The sequence below is a fragment of the Echeneis naucrates genome, chromosome 24, assembly GCF_900963305.1.
Source record: "Echeneis naucrates chromosome 24, fEcheNa1.1, whole genome shotgun sequence".
Classification (NCBI taxonomy): domain Eukaryota; kingdom Metazoa; phylum Chordata; class Actinopteri; order Carangiformes; family Echeneidae; genus Echeneis; species Echeneis naucrates.
The window spans coordinates 7,746,080-7,761,642 of record NC_042534.1 but is presented as its reverse complement, the minus strand read 5'-3'; the positions used below and the strand labels follow the sequence as shown (position 1 = coordinate 7,761,642).

Genomic DNA, 15,563 nt, shown 5'->3' with positions numbered 1-15,563 from the left:
TCTGTTATCACTTTCCCTCTGCACAACTCCGAATATGTGGGATGCATCGAATTTCTGTCATTTAGTGACTTGTACTCATCTTGAGACAGCAGCAGCATGGAGATGTTAGTTTTTTTTTTTTTTGTTGTTGTTTTTTTTTAATGCAAAGAAACCAGGCAGTTCTCAAGACTGTCCGTCTGTAATGACACCCTTCGGTCAGTGAGGGGTGCTGGAGCTCCTCTACCCAGAGCAGGGGTGCCAACCACAGCTGGTCGGTTATCAGGGAAATGGACGACTCCGAGATGGTGATGGTGTCTTGATTTTTGGGTTACATGTAGATATTGCACTTTAACAGCCATCCTCTCATTCTGAATCAACTAGTGCTTCCTTGTGTGTGTGCGCGTGTGTGTGTGTGTGTGTGTGTGTGTGTGCGTGTGTGTGTGCGCGTGCGTGTGTGTGTGCCTGCTCAGTTTGGGCCCTACCTTTCTCACACCAGGCTCTTGACTCTCAGACTGGAATCTTGTTGACACCACGAGCACACTCGCCCATGTCTGCAGTGCATGCTGGGACATTACACGGCTCCTCCACAGCACAGCAAAAAGGCTGAGGGCTTCTGGGCGTCTCCATGGAAACAGCCCCGACCCATTTTACAAAAATCGGCAGCTAAGAGCTACACTGCGATTCAGACATTTTGACATCATGCAAAAATGCCTGTGAGGAGTCCACAAGTTGAGGTGAAGAGACTACGAACTCAGATGTGTGTGGGGAGCGTTTAGTGTTTAAAATATTCCTCTGTCACACTGCTGGCAGCAGGCACTTGTATATGCAATTTCAATGTAAAGAATTTATGTGACAGAAGGCCCCCTGCCAGGTTGTCATTTAAGATGGGGGGGCCTCCCCCCTCCCCACTGCGGAGATGTGATGTCGGTTTGTCTAGTAGTACTTGATGTGTGAGCTCACAGGTGTGTTTGACAGCTGAGGAACTGAGCCAACAGCATGGATGCTTCTGAAACAGTGCTATTGTTGGGAGTCCCAACCCAACCTGACCCCCCCACCCCATTCCCATCCATGTGTTTTCCCTCTTACTCAACCTTTGTCCCCTCTTGCACAAGGGCATTAACTTACCATCAACCCTAGCTGAAGGCGCAGAGGGGATTTGATTGGATGGATGGATGACCTTCCTCCACTGCCCTTTGGGACTTTGTCACTTTTCAAACGAACTAAATGTTTGGGACGTTAACCCCCCCCCCCCCCCCCCCCCCAAAGCTGCTACTCTATCAGGGTTCAAATGGCTCTGTTTACTGGATGGAGGTGACCACACAGGGCCTACGGGAGTCATCCAGAGACATCCTTGGAATCACCCCCCGGCCGCAGCCCTTCCTCTTGTCAACCCTCTCAGTGGGTCTTCTGTACGGACAGAAGGCATGTTTGCACTGTACTTTAGTTGATTCAGAATGTACAGCGTTTGTACAGGTTTCCCTCTGTGTGTATTTATGTTGTTGCTCTGTGTGGTCATGTCCCAGTTGCCAGGTTTGAGCAGTAACACCACAGCAGACGGGGGGGGGGGACACACACTGCTCCTGTTTTTGTCCTCATCTTGATGCAGTGTATCTGTCACACTGATCGTCTGACTCGCATCTTTCTTACCAAGTCACTTTTTTGGGAGAGGAAGAGGGGGAAAACAAAAATGCCATGGTTGTCGTAGCTCTTTGTAAGTCCAGACTGTACGGAAATCCTGTGTACAAAATAAGCGCACACTTTAGAACACATGTAAGAGATGGCAATTGAACACGAGAGATGGTATGTGTTTATGGATTGAATGCGACCTGATGCACTGTGAGCTCAATGTGATGTGGGAGTTGTTTGTCAAGAATAATAAATGATTAAAAAATATAGTTAATGTAAAGTTAGTTACTATAAAACATTACTGAGGACATCTGTATAACTTATATGAATGTATTGTCTTGCTATACTGGACATATCCAACCAATGCATTTTACTGTAAAGCAATAATGTGAAGAAAAAAATTAAATGGCAAAATAATTCCTGTACATTTGTCTCATAGGTTCTTGGATTGTTTGTGAAATACAAATTAAATGAAGCCATTTGTACATGTACCTGTTGCATGTGCTGTTTCTGATTTTTCTTATTTTTTTCCGCAGCATGTATTGTTTTAGATCGATTTTTGGTTTGTAATCCCAGTCGTTCACATATATGAACCACAAAGAAGGAAAATTATGCAATGTTCTCTGCAGAAGCCCTTAAATTTAGATGTGTGTAGAACTTTTTTTTTTTTTTTTTTTTTTTTTTCTTATTCTTTAACAATATCTTGTTACTCATTTTACTTCCTTTCATTTTTAACATAGACCATTTGAATGAGGTTTTGGAAACTGAAAAATTAGACAAGACTAGACTGAAAAAGCAGCTCCAACAGTATAAATTTTCACACAAGAGCATGAATCTGATGGGACTTGTCCACTTTGACTTCAAGGATATGCTGTAAGTTAACATTAGGGCAGTAAAAGATCTATAAAGTTGCTTAAAACAGCTAGGACACCCTGGCCTTTAGTCCCCAGTATCAGTCAGGCTTAAACACATTACAACTTTCCCATTATGCAATCCTCCAACTTGTGTTGTTAAAGCCACAGAAAACAAGCATACAGATGTTTCCACAAGCTGTAAAGTCAACAGCCCTTCATATATAAAGTCAGTGTAATAGCCCTTTAAATCATTTTTATTTTGAACCAGGACTTTTACTTGTAATGGAGTATTTTTAAATTATTGTCTTGGTGTCAATGCAGCAGTAAACGATGTGAGTGCTTTCCCCACCAGTCTTTACTAAATTTATCCACCTTCTTAGTAATCTCTTGATTTATTTCGCAACTCAACAATTTTCTTCCCCCTGAACTGTTCAGGCTACATCTTGTGTTTAGTAATTAATTCCAATTTGTAAAAGTCACATTTACTTAACGGGCAGCGACACAGACAAGGACACATTCAGATTTGCTGACTCAAGGTTTTTATTCAACCTAACGCCAAATGTAGGGGTGCAGCTTATATAGTTCTGACATGAGTAGTATGTAATAAATCTTTGTTGGTGAATTGACCCCCAGGGTTAAGTTAATGAAGCTGATGTACTCCTTATGGCTGTACTCCTCCTGAATCGGCAGTGATTAAAACTCTTTACATGAAAACATTTGTGTCCTTTTAATTACTCTATGATATATTCTGGCGATGTCACCATTGCCACCCCCTGTTTTTTTTTTTTTTTTTTTAATTTGCCCAGCTGTGATTTCCTCCACTCCAAAATTCACATCACAGTTCGATCACATCAGCAGTGGATTCATTCAAACTCCATCAAGGCTCAGAATAATACCGTGCAAAAATTCTTTTAATTTTGGGAGATTATATAGCAAAAAATCTTCTTCTATTTGGTTGAAGCGCTCTGGAAATGAATATCCACATGAACAAGTCCTTCTTATAATTTAGATGTTGCTTTAACAGAGTGTATCATTCCCAGAATGAATGATGAATAATGATTTATTGGCCCTTACTGGAAACTTGTCTTGTGCAATAATCAAGCTCAAGAGTGCTGCACTCATCCAGACGGGGTGATTGCAAACAATTTATTATTTATAGTGACAGCTGGCAACATATGAAGAGTCCATTGAGGGGCAAGTGATTGGAAAATTCATGTTTTGATTGCATCTTGCTTCTATCCATCTGGCGCTCCAGTCAGTGGCAACAGTAGGGGGCAATGTTGCAACAGGATTTCCGTCTCAGCGTCACAGGCAACTTTGTCTGAACATGGAGCTTCTTCACCGAAGTGACTGAAAGCTCTGGCACTCCATGATAATGTTTCAAATATGAAACTGAAACAAAGTCTGAGCATGAGTGGAATCAACGCTTTGCTTTCCTCATGATTTTGTGCACAGCGAACGTACTGCATGCAATTTGCTAATGATGGATGTCCACGTCCTTCATCAGCCAGCAGACAGCTTGCCATCTGGTGAGCCTAGCACGACTGGTGCAGGCTACTGGTACTTCTCCCTAATGAGCCAACCTCTTGGCTACTGTGCTGCAGTTAACAAGCTTCTTTGTCAGCCGTGATCTTGTGCACTGATGAGTTCCCTTTCTGCCCCCTAACAAGCCCGTTTGGGCAGCTACTGCGTGGATCCCCTGAACGCTGGCTTAACTCCCTTCCGCCATTTGCTGTGACATATTTAGAGAGAGAGGGCCCACGCATGCTGCCCTGGACATATAGGCCGCTGTAATCCAGCTTTGACAAGTTGTTTATCTCTTCACCCTCCACCCCCACAGTTACAGTTTGGGGACACGTTCTTTCCTGGTTTGTGCCTTGCTGGTATTTTTGACACTATTCTGCTGTTTGGGTAAATTGCTGTGCAGCAGTGATGGATGGTGAACAAACTGGGTTGCTGCTGCTTGCTACAGTCCCTCATAAGGGCAACATGCGCTCCTGAGCACAAGGTGTTTGTTGTGGGTCACCCCTGCGTTCTTAACTACCAGTCTGGCTTTGTCTGTAGCATCCTGACATGGGCTGGAGAACATGGACTGTAGTATAGTTCATCCAGATCACGAAGGATGGAGCTTTTCAGTTGTGGTGGTGTTAAAAAGCCATTAGAATAGTTTTTTTTTGTGTGTTTTTTTTTTTTGTAATTTAGGTATTTTTTAGGGATCTCTCAAAGTGGTCAAAGTGGATGGATTCTTTGCTGTGGTCTTCACAGAACAACAAAAAAAAAACACATTTAAAGAATTGAACAGCAACATCTCTTTCAAGAAACAATGCCCCAGTTAATCCAAACAATTCAGAACTCACTGTGAATAGTGGTCACAGGAACTATTTCATATGGAGGAAACCGTCTCAATGAAAACTTGAAAACACATTCTGTGGAGTATTCTGAACTGTTGTTATTCAGAGACCGCTTAAAACCTAAGCACCATGCAATTATATTGCAGATTGCAAATGTTCCTGGATATTAGTTCGTTGAACTAAGGAGAGCTTTTACTAACTCATATTAGTTTATTTTGGACACAATGTCAACCACCAGTGTGGCAACAAATTTGTCCTGCTTATTATGTTCATTATGCTTATTGTTGTTGTGCCACTATGTACAATTACCCATTTAAAAGGTTAAAAAGGCCAAAACATCTTTCAAGAAAGTGACTAACTTTTAAATAAACTAAAATTAACTTTAAACTTTAAATTAACTAAAAATGACTAACGACAACTACTAATCTGAAAAATATAAAGTTTTAAAGTGCAATCATCTCATTTGAAACAGATGGAGTGATTCAGACAAGTGACTTTAGTCACTGGGGATGAGTAAAAACCTCATTTTCAAATGGTGTTAAAAGCTGAAGAAGGCTGGATTTCAAGTGAGTGTATTAATATAATTATTTGTTTTAAGTAACTATTGCTTACTTCTGGCAAGTTTTGCTTTGGTTTTCTATATTGGTGGAAGTGAGTCATTTGTTTGTCGTTTCATAGTGGTGCTTACACATGATGTTTTTAAAAAGCACTCTGCTCCTTCGGAGTAGTGGTAATATTTTAAAGGCCCTTCTGGGATTTATATGTTCTACCCTGGTCTTCCCACATTGTTTGATTTTATTGCTTTTCTGGCCATTGTGACCTACATGCTTTTTTTTTTTTTTTTACTTTCACCTTTCCCACCCAGTCCCAACAGTAAAAATCCACTGGCTGAGTACATTTAATGACTTTAAGCTTGGTCCAGTTGTTAAGTGGTGGATCGAATTTGTAGTCCATTACCACCACATGAACTTTCCCTGGTATTTAAACCGTCTGCAAACTTTAGAATGAGATCAAATTAAAATAAACTGAATAGTGATGAGGACAGTGACATTATTGGAGTTGTAACTGGTGGTCACATCCCAGCTGATATTGAAAACACTCTAAAGATGACATAGAAATGAGTTCATAAACTCAAAGGAAAGTCAGCTGTTTATATAACTAAGAGCAGGAATTTCTATTTTGATGCACGTTCAGTTTTCATTTATGCTTATCTGTTTATGACAGCCTCCGCAGTCTGCTCCCCAATGTATTGTGGCTCAGTGATTAATCCATTCTGCACATTCTGTACAGTTCATGAAGGTAACACAGTACCTTTTTATCTATGTTTGTATGAATATTAAGTAGTCGGCCCTGCAGAAGCAGCACTGTGCACTGCAGACTGATAGTTTGGATAAGCCATTCTGAAAAATCAACTTCTGGTGAGTCATGCACTGAGGCCTTTAATCAAGGTCGGACTTAAGATGTGAAGTCTGTCATAGATCACTGATCACTAAGTGCTGCTGTGGACTTTTGTTGGGCTATTCCACAGACATCCATCATTACAAGACCACATTAGTGTTGGAAAGGGTCCAAAGTTTGTATTTGTTGTTGCCTGAAATATAGATTCACATTCAAAATCACATCTAATTCTAAATTAAAACCGTGAGGCCAACTCAGATGCATTGCGTGGTTTTTATTAGAAACCACAGACATAACTCATGATATTGTTATCCATAATTAAAGTCCATTATTTTTAAATTATAGTTTGTTAACACTTGGCAATGCTTAAAGCATTAAAATGTTGGTATTTCAAGTTTTTATGTGTGTGTAATGAATCTATTCAGCACTTAGAGTTCGGCATAGCTGTTTATGTTTCCTCATGCACTAGAATTAGTGAGTCATCTGAAAGGTTTCTAAGTTCTTTCTACAGTATGATGAGCTTCCCAAACAGCCCCTTTATTCATTTTTTTTTCATGTGTTATATTTGGTAACACCAGATTCTACAAAGCTTATGGAAGTGCACTGCTTTCCCAAAAGAAGAAGATGGAGACTTATTTTCTTACTATGACTTTGAGGGAAAACTCATAATAATAATAATAATAATAATAATAATAATAATAATAATAATGATAAAGAGAGATCAGGTTCTTGTAATTTGATCGATTAGAAACATTTAAGACGGTTATCTGCCGTCTTGATTATTGAAATATCTTAACATCAGGGTTAATAATGCAAGGAGTATTATTGTTATAAAAGAGATATTCTTTTCTATCCTCTGTACTTTTCTATTTCTTGATATCTCTAATACTGTTTACTCTGTACCATTATGTGTGGGCCATTTACAACTATCCATTTCCTGAAGTGAAGAAATCCTAAAATTTGATAATACTCAAATTCTGAAGGTCTCCATTGCTGAGCCATTTGTCTGTGAGGCTTTTTATTACTTTTCTTTTTCCTCTGCGTAATTATTAATGGACACAATTATGATTATAGATTAGATGAAGGAACATTCTGAACCACCGGTTTGATTGTGGATTAATCACTTTTATGGCCACAAGAGGCCACCGTACAACCTGCCAACTTTGCCCTTTTGGCGTCAAGCCTTGCGTTGGGTGTCTTCGCAAACACTTAAAAGTCCCACATCGAGGAGTAATGGAGCCATTTTAGCATTCAGCCGGAGGGGTCGTCTGTCCGGACACCTGCCAAATGTAAGTCCAGCATTCAGTCTTTTTCCGGCTCCTGTCGTGTTTCCACAGAAATATCCGTGTTCAGGAGCTCGCTTTGTCCCGCTGCAGGTCGAGCTGGGAAGGTTGTGAAGGCGTTTCAGGTTTGTCACAGTGCGCCTTGTTTGTGCAGCCGATAGGAATAAAAAAGGAAATAAATCAAGGGCGCAACTTCGGGTCTACCATTGGGGGGGTTTAATATTTTTATTAAATCAGAATGATGTGGTTATATTGGCTGGATCTAATTTATTGCGGGGGTCATGACCTCCTTATCCCCCCCGTGCAAATTACGCCCCTGAAATAAATAGATGATACCAACGCTTGTGTTGGAATGGCAGGCCACTTCCTGTCTGCCAGCTGTTTTCTGTTCGAGCTGACTGGCCCTGCTCAGGTCTATGTCAGGGGTCACCAACTGGAGAGCTGCTGTTTCCCTGCTCCAACACACCTCATTCAAATCAGCGGCTCCTTATCAGACCTCAGAAGAGCTTGAATTGGTGACTTCATGTGGCGTTCAGGAGAACCCCTCATGCCTGTTGTTCCTCTGCAGTGTGGCCCACATATACTTTAAAGCAGCGGGCTTGAATTAGTTGTGGTTAATGCTGTTAAGCAGAAAATCTAGCTCCACATTAAAGATGAAATGGTAATGAATGAGATGCTCCTTGTGACGGTTACTAAATCGAATCAAATTCAGTCAAATTTATTTAGATAGCACCAAATCATAGCAAAGTTACATCAAGGCACTTTACACAGACCAAACTCTCTATGGAGATGTTAAAGAGACCCAACACATCCCTCCAAGAGAAAGCACTTGGCGACAGTGGCAAGGAAAAATTTCCTTTAATAGGTGGAACCTGGCTCAGGGAGGTCAACTACAGTTGGACAGTGTCAAACTAGTGACATTTATCGGCCCGCCGATGGCCAAACAATTAACAGGATCTGCTTATTGTTTATATCAATGATACAATAGACTGGCATGAATAGATCTCACCTGATTGAACATGTATTTGCTATTTAATGGTATTTATTTTGCAGGGGGGCTGGCTCTGTCGTCAAGATCCACTAATAGTAACTTTTACTATTATTGGGTGATTGACCAACAGCCTATATTTAGTGGACAATAAATATTTTGCAGTTTTATGACAAAAGCACAGCCAGAGAAGGATTTCCATATAGATTACTCTGCGCAGCGGGTAGCATAGGAGGAGAGTTGCGTTGTCAGCAAAGTGATCCCAGTGTAAGAATGAAGACATTTATTAACAGGTAGGAAGCAGCTACTGAAGCACCTCAGTGGCCAAGCTCTCACAAGTCAGCAAATGCAAAGGTGGTCAACAGAAAGTCTGCCGCACTGGAAAACGCTGCCTTCTTCCAACTTATTCTGATTTAATTTTGCTGAGACTAAGGGCTTCAGGAAGTTATGGATACACAGTAAATCACAAGGAGAGAGAGAGAAAGTCCTTTTACCGACTTATTATAAATGGAGAGAGCACAATTACATTCCTGATGCGCAGGACTGGTGATTTATGGATGAATACCTCGCTCTGTGGGTCTCGGAAAGGTGATGTGGTGCAGAGGCAGCCACAGGTAATTTATTCTATTCCCAAGTTTGCCATTTACTTTTCTCCTTCAACCACTTGGGCAGACAAGATTTATTCAAACAATAGTGGCATTATGCTGCTGTAAAGCCTAACAATGAGCTGACACCCAGACCACAGCAAAGATTTGATTAGTCACACACGTATAAAGTTTCTGACTTATACATGAGTATTTTTAATTAAATATTGAAGCCAGTTCTCAATTCCCACACTTTGAAAAAAATATTTTGCTGAGTCTAGCACCCAGTTTAGACAGCATAAGAAATAGGATGAGAGTTGCAGAAAAAGCCAACAGGGGCATCATCTGCTAGGTGGCAAATTCCCAGACAGTTTGTCGCCTCACGTTGCTGCGTCTTTGGGCCTCTTAGTGTTAAGTGATAAATCTGGTGTCACTTCAGCAGAGTTACCACCTATTTCTATTTGAAAAAATTTGCAGTGCTTGAACTGTGTAATTACAGCTTGTTAAAAATCTTTGTTTATGTTGTGCAATGTCAAACCAAGATTAACTGCTGTCCCCACTAACAAGGACACTCCAAATATAGAGCTGCATGTAACAGTGAAATATGTGAGTTGAAAAGATTTCAGATTATTCATTTTGGCAGAGGTACATCTTCCTGTGGATGAATGGCTGGATGGATTATTGACAGTAAACAGTGGAAGGCTACGTTTGCATTTATATAAAAACAAAATTTAACCACAGTGTAAAAATAGTGTGCTGTTAACCCTGGTGCCCCACAGCACACTATTTAATGCATTATGCAACAGTAATGTCTTGGTTTCAAGCCTAACAGACAATTTTTCACTTCTAAAGGCTAATAATGATGGTCCAGGTAAAGTGCAGTGAGGGTCTCTATTATTAGCTAAAGCAATTGCTTCTTGTAACAAGGTGGCAGTCATGAAAAATGTTTTAAACTCAAGCAAAAGTGAGAGCAGCAGCACTGGCAAGAAGTTAACTCGTCATTGCACAGGAAAACTGTCTGAGTGGATTATGGGAGGAGGAAAAGGGCACATAAAAGGTTTTCTGCATGACGTTCATAAACTTAGAAAGCAGCTGGAGTGGACAGCACATGCAATGTTAATGGTCATAGCAACAGTTTTCTGCATTTTGACTTTATTTGGTAACTTCAGATCTTTATCACAACCCTACACAGCATTAACTTTAACTCAAGCATCCCATCGGACGTGTTTCGGAGGTGATCATGTGAGTAATTATAATGCAGTAGAGTCAAGTTGAGTTGAGTTTTGTTGCAAAACTTGTTGGGAAATCTGGGCAGTGTGTGCCTCTGTGGGCAACAGCCACTAGTGGGAATATCCCTTCTACTTTGTAATCATTTAAATCTGACTTAAGTTTCACTATCTTGGCACAAAGGCAGTGTAATAAAATATTGATAGTTGTCACAAAAATTCAATTTCTCATCTGCACAATCACTCTATTACGCCTGACCAAAGAACATCTGACACATGTTGGGCCAGAGCAGGGCAACGCACATTTTGTCACTTTAGAATTCACATTCTTCAGTGTATGTATTTAATTTTTTATCTGTGACGTGAATACTGCAGGCAGTACCTGTGTGCAGTGGCTGATATGTGTAGTATGTGTTGCATAGAGTATGAAGTTATTGATTTGGATTTATTTATTCACCAAAGCCAAAACTGTGAAATAGAGTATTGAATTGCCTGAATCCAGGAATGATCTAGTCTTAATGCCCCCCCCCCCACCACCACTACCCTCTCTTTCTCTCCCTCATTCTCACCTATCAGTCTCGGAGCTGTTGAGCATCCAGTCATGACTTGTATGACTAAAATAAATAAAGGAAAATTAAATATGAGCAGCATAACGCATGTGGGAAGCCTGAGTCATGTAGCTTTTTACAGCAATGAGCAGGGTGACAAATTCAACAAAAGGAAATCCCTGCAAAATTTAGGAAAAGTCATTCATTTTTTTTCTTTTTATTTAATGCCAGTTATTAGGCCTCAGAGAGTTACTATAAGACAGGAGCTGAACTGAAAACAGACAGCTAGAATTAACTGGATGTGGCTGTAAAGCTACAGCTCAGAAATATTTAATACTCCACCAGCAAGAACAATCAGCATGTTTCTAAATGGGAGGTTTGATAAGTAGAGACTGGCAGTTTTTACAGACACCGTCGGCGCTAAACTGACCCCGGTCACTCTTTTATACCAGTGACTGTTTGATAAGCTTGAAGCACCAATGTAATAGCTATGGGGAATGAAAAGGACTTTTTTTGTGGTTGTGAAAGTTTTACAAAAACACTGGTTAGTAATCAAGTAAGGAAATGCTCTGTTACTGGTGTGCTGTAGCAAATAGTGCAGCTATATTTAAACTGTTGCGATTGCTCTCTCTGCTTTGCCAAGGACAGTTGGCAGTGCAGTATGCATCCGTCCCCCTATTATTAGTACATTTACATAAATCTCACCCCTGGAACTGATGACAATCTTAAGCAATGCTAGCTTCAATTCCAATGATGACAGGATATTTGTTCTGGTCTTTGCAGGCAGGTATGTTTGTTCAGCTCTGTAGATGAAGTCAGAATGATATCTACCAAAAAATGGTATGTTTATGTAAAGCGAAAAAAGAAAAATGTCTCCACTTTTGGGAGTCATCCAGTTTCTTTGTCACTCTGATGCTGACAGCTGTTGTGCATTCAGTGTGGCCACTCGGGGTCTGTGTGTGTCTTTCTGAGTTGTTAACCTCCGTTAACCTCATGACAGCGAAGTGACTTTCCTCCTGCGATTGACCTCTCCACCTCCCACCACAACCTCCAGCTCAGTTAACAATTTTCTTTGTGGAAAGATAAAGGCGATTCATCAGGTCTAAAAGTTGTATTTGATATCAGGCTGTTGCAGAGATTAGTGTTAACATTACTAAAAAGCAATAGGGGAGGTGATAATGAGAACTGGGAGGAAGAGAGAAACAATTTAGGAAAAGGTTCATACATTTTTATCGCATTTTAAAGATAAATCTATTGCTTGCTCTTCCCAAATGTGGTAGCCTAAGGGGTCGAAAATTAATGTTGGAGTCCAAGAGGCTGCTCAGCCTCTTGAGCTGTGTAGACTTCTCCATGCAACATGTAACAGAAATGACTTTTCTCTTATATTTCTGTCACTTAAGCATTAAAGGCATTCTAAACGCTGTTAATTTAGCTACTAATTATAGTTTGATTAATAATAATGATAATAATCAATATTATAAAAATGAACATGGCTGTCATCATAATTCTTTTATTAATACTTTTATTAAAACATCATTGGCCTCCAACAAGTAAAGAATGTACATAATAATAGGAATAATAATGATGAAGATAATGATAATTGATAATTAACTGAATCATATCAGAAAAAGGATTTTCTATTTGTTATTTTATTTATCTTTTTTCTTTTGTCAATTCTTCAGTGAGACGTTCACTGGTCTTCTGCATTCTTTGACTTCAAGGCTTGAGCTAGTTATAGAGGAATGTACAGTACAACAAACAAAAGTTTCTTTCCCCCATCAGCTTGTTTTTTTTTTTTTTTTTTTTTTTTTTTTTTTCTGACATCACTACATAGCATTTCTCGTTTGCAGTTCATCACACATGTTGACCACTCATCTTTTTGAGTTGGAAATAACTTACCTGCGGCGACCCCACACAAACACACACACACACACACACACACAGACAGACACACAGTAAAACGCGTGCTTGAATGTCTGCAGTGGATGCTGTAGTGCTGAGCTTCAGTGCTTTTATCAGACATTTGGTCGTAAAGCGTCACACTGACCGAGGCAGCAGCATCCAGCGAGCGTCTTTCAGCAGAACCAGACACACAAGGAAAAGCATTCGTCTGCTACCAGCCTTGCTCTAGCACAGAAAAGATTGACTGACCCATGTCACTCTCTGCTCCTCCTCTCCATCAGTGCTTCATGTTGAGTGGTATGTCCTTTACTGCTGGAATTCAAAGGAAATGCCACTGGTGCACTGTTTTAAAAAAAAAAGTGGCCTTTAAAAAAAAATACGAGATACTCACCAAAAGGGGACCAGATGTCCATTTTACAGAACATAATGTAACTGGGCTTCACACTGTGGAGATTGTCTCTCAATAAAGTCTGAACTTTAAAACATTTGAAACAATTAAAAACACAATAGCACGATAAAAACATTTGACTTTACTTTAAAGTCTGCTCGCTGCACTCTTCAGTTGTAGGTTTACAGTATGTTCTGACAGGCAGGTGATGCTGAAAATCTCTTTTATGGTTTCACAGTTGTTCATGTGCGCTTGACAAGAGCAGAATATCATCTTGTCATGCAGCTGATTTCTCTATCTATCCTCATTCCTGAAGAATTTCTTAAAAAAACGGTCAGTTTCTAATAGTGCTCAGTTCAGAGCTGGCGGTCATGTGTCGATGGCGTCCTGCGCTGGTGAAGGTTCATGTGGCAGACTGGTGGCGTTGGGCAGCGGCTGCGTATGGCTGACAGAGTTCTGCTGCAACTCTAATGCCATGGCGTTCTGGGGGTGGGGGAACTCCTTAACCTGTCTGCGGTACTCCAGGAAGGTGGACGCTTTGGTGGCAATGGCCACCACGTTCTTGCCAACAAAGATGGTGGAAACACGGCTGTCCTGGAACAACACCATGTTTACACCACGTATGAGGATGGTGACCACGTTTATGGTGACCAGGCTCAGGACCGGATACAACATCATCTTCTGGGGAGACATGTGCTCCCCCTGCATACTGATTTCACTGAGCGACACACAGGGCAGGATCAGCAGCAGGATGTAGCAGTAGAAGAACATCAGGCCTTCAGCCCAGATGGGCAGGCCTGTCCGCTGCGGCTCCCATAGGTTAGCTTGGATATCAAGCAGGTCCAGCAGATCTAGAGCCACCCAAAACAGACGGCTCCTCATGTCCTCTTTTTTTCGGAAAGTTCTTACATATTCCATGCTATCCAGAGCCACTAGAACCAAGTACAAACCTGGTACACAAACGGATAATAATAACGTCAAAGCCTTCCGCGCCACTGTCTCCAGACTCTTTTTGTCAGCTTTGCAATTCTGGAAGACAAAATATAGTTTGATCTCCAGGACAAAGATGTACAGAAACCAGAGGATCATGGCGTATCCTCGCCGGGCAGTGCGCACCTCAGCACCAACCCACACGGCTACATATCGCAGCACTATGAGGAAGCATACGTCCCCTACCAGCACTATAATACACACACCGATCTTTCTGGGACCCTGGTTTTGCTCCACCAGGTAGGCGTCCATGAAGGCCATGCTGGTCATGATGACTATGGTGGTCAGGCACACATGTCGTTTGTCTGGGGGTGGCAACACCATGGCGAGGGAACCTGCTCGCTCTCACTCTGTGTCCACAACCTCTTAAAAATAAACAGCAGTAGTGTATCCACTCCAAGCCTTTATGGTTGGAGAAAAAAGAGATATTTAAGGTGGTCTGACAGCACAGGAGCAAAGTCCAGCAACAGTGTGTCTTATATTAAAATGATACTATAAGTCACTGCACTAATAGTCCATTGAGGAGGATGGTTATTGCAGCGTAGGAGCAGAGCTGTGTGTGGAGTCAGCAGAGCGATGCTGCTGGCTGCTGATTGCTCTCAGACCATGTGAAAACAGGAGCATCGCCTCGTTACTCAGCGCACTTCCATTGATCCAACTCTGCCGTGAGCAACAGCTACACTAAGGGCTCTATAGTTGACACACCATGACTGATAGTAATCCACACAGTCAAATGGAGACTAGACCCAGAGTGGGACAGAGCTGATGGGCGTGTGATGGAATTGCGGGACACGGTGGTGCAGTGTGCAAATGGTTATGGAGGTGTTTAGTTTTGAATGTGACTATGTGGGAAACGGTGTTCCTGGCGGATGTATCCGTACGTATGCCTGTGCTGCCACTCAGCATGTGCCAGGAATTCCTCTTTGGATACTCCTGTAAATGTTGGTGCAGTGTGTGTGGCTCGTTGATGTCTTGCAGTGTGCGTGTAGAGAAATGAAGGCAAGAGAGAGTCTGCAGTGGCCAAAGGCTTCCACTCGCCATAAATCACAGAGACAGCAGGTCAACGGCCCATAAGGCCTTGCGTCCGACGACGGCTCCCCCGGGGGGAGGCTCTTACACAGGTCTGAAGATCCATCCTTTCTCCCTCCTCTTGCAACGTACTGGTGTCTAGGGCCTGGAGGAAGGAGAAAAAAGAGAAGGGGGAAGGGTAGAGGAGAAGGAGAAAGAAACCTGTCAGCACTCCTGGGCCATATAACACAGTTTTCATTGCCAGCGGTCCTCCATATATGAGGAGCCAAGTAATGTGTCAGTTTGGCTCAGACACTTCCTGTATCACCCAAGATAAGGCACAGCATGCTGTAAGACTGTTTCAGGATGCCATTTCTTTTCCATTGTATGTGACGTGCCTCAAGGCATCTGTATCCATGGCTTAATTGGCTCAGATGA

At 41.5% G+C, this 15,563-nt stretch overlaps 1 protein-coding gene across 1 annotated transcript; it reads right to left on the bottom strand.

Annotated features, from left to right (window-relative positions):
* Positions 1-13,496: 13,496 nt before the first annotated feature.
* On the bottom strand, positions 13,497-14,441 carry tmem121ab (transmembrane protein 121Ab). The gene has a single exon (XM_029496925.1). The coding sequence runs from the start codon at positions 14,439-14,441 to the stop codon at positions 13,497-13,499; it is 945 nt and encodes a 314-aa protein (XP_029352785.1).
* Positions 14,442-15,563: the final 1,122 nt, after the last annotated feature.

Coding starts and splice junctions, on each gene's coding strand:
- tmem121ab (XM_029496925.1), bottom strand. CDS start 14,441: ATGGTGTTGCCACCCCCAGACAAACGACATGTGTGCCTGACCACCATA.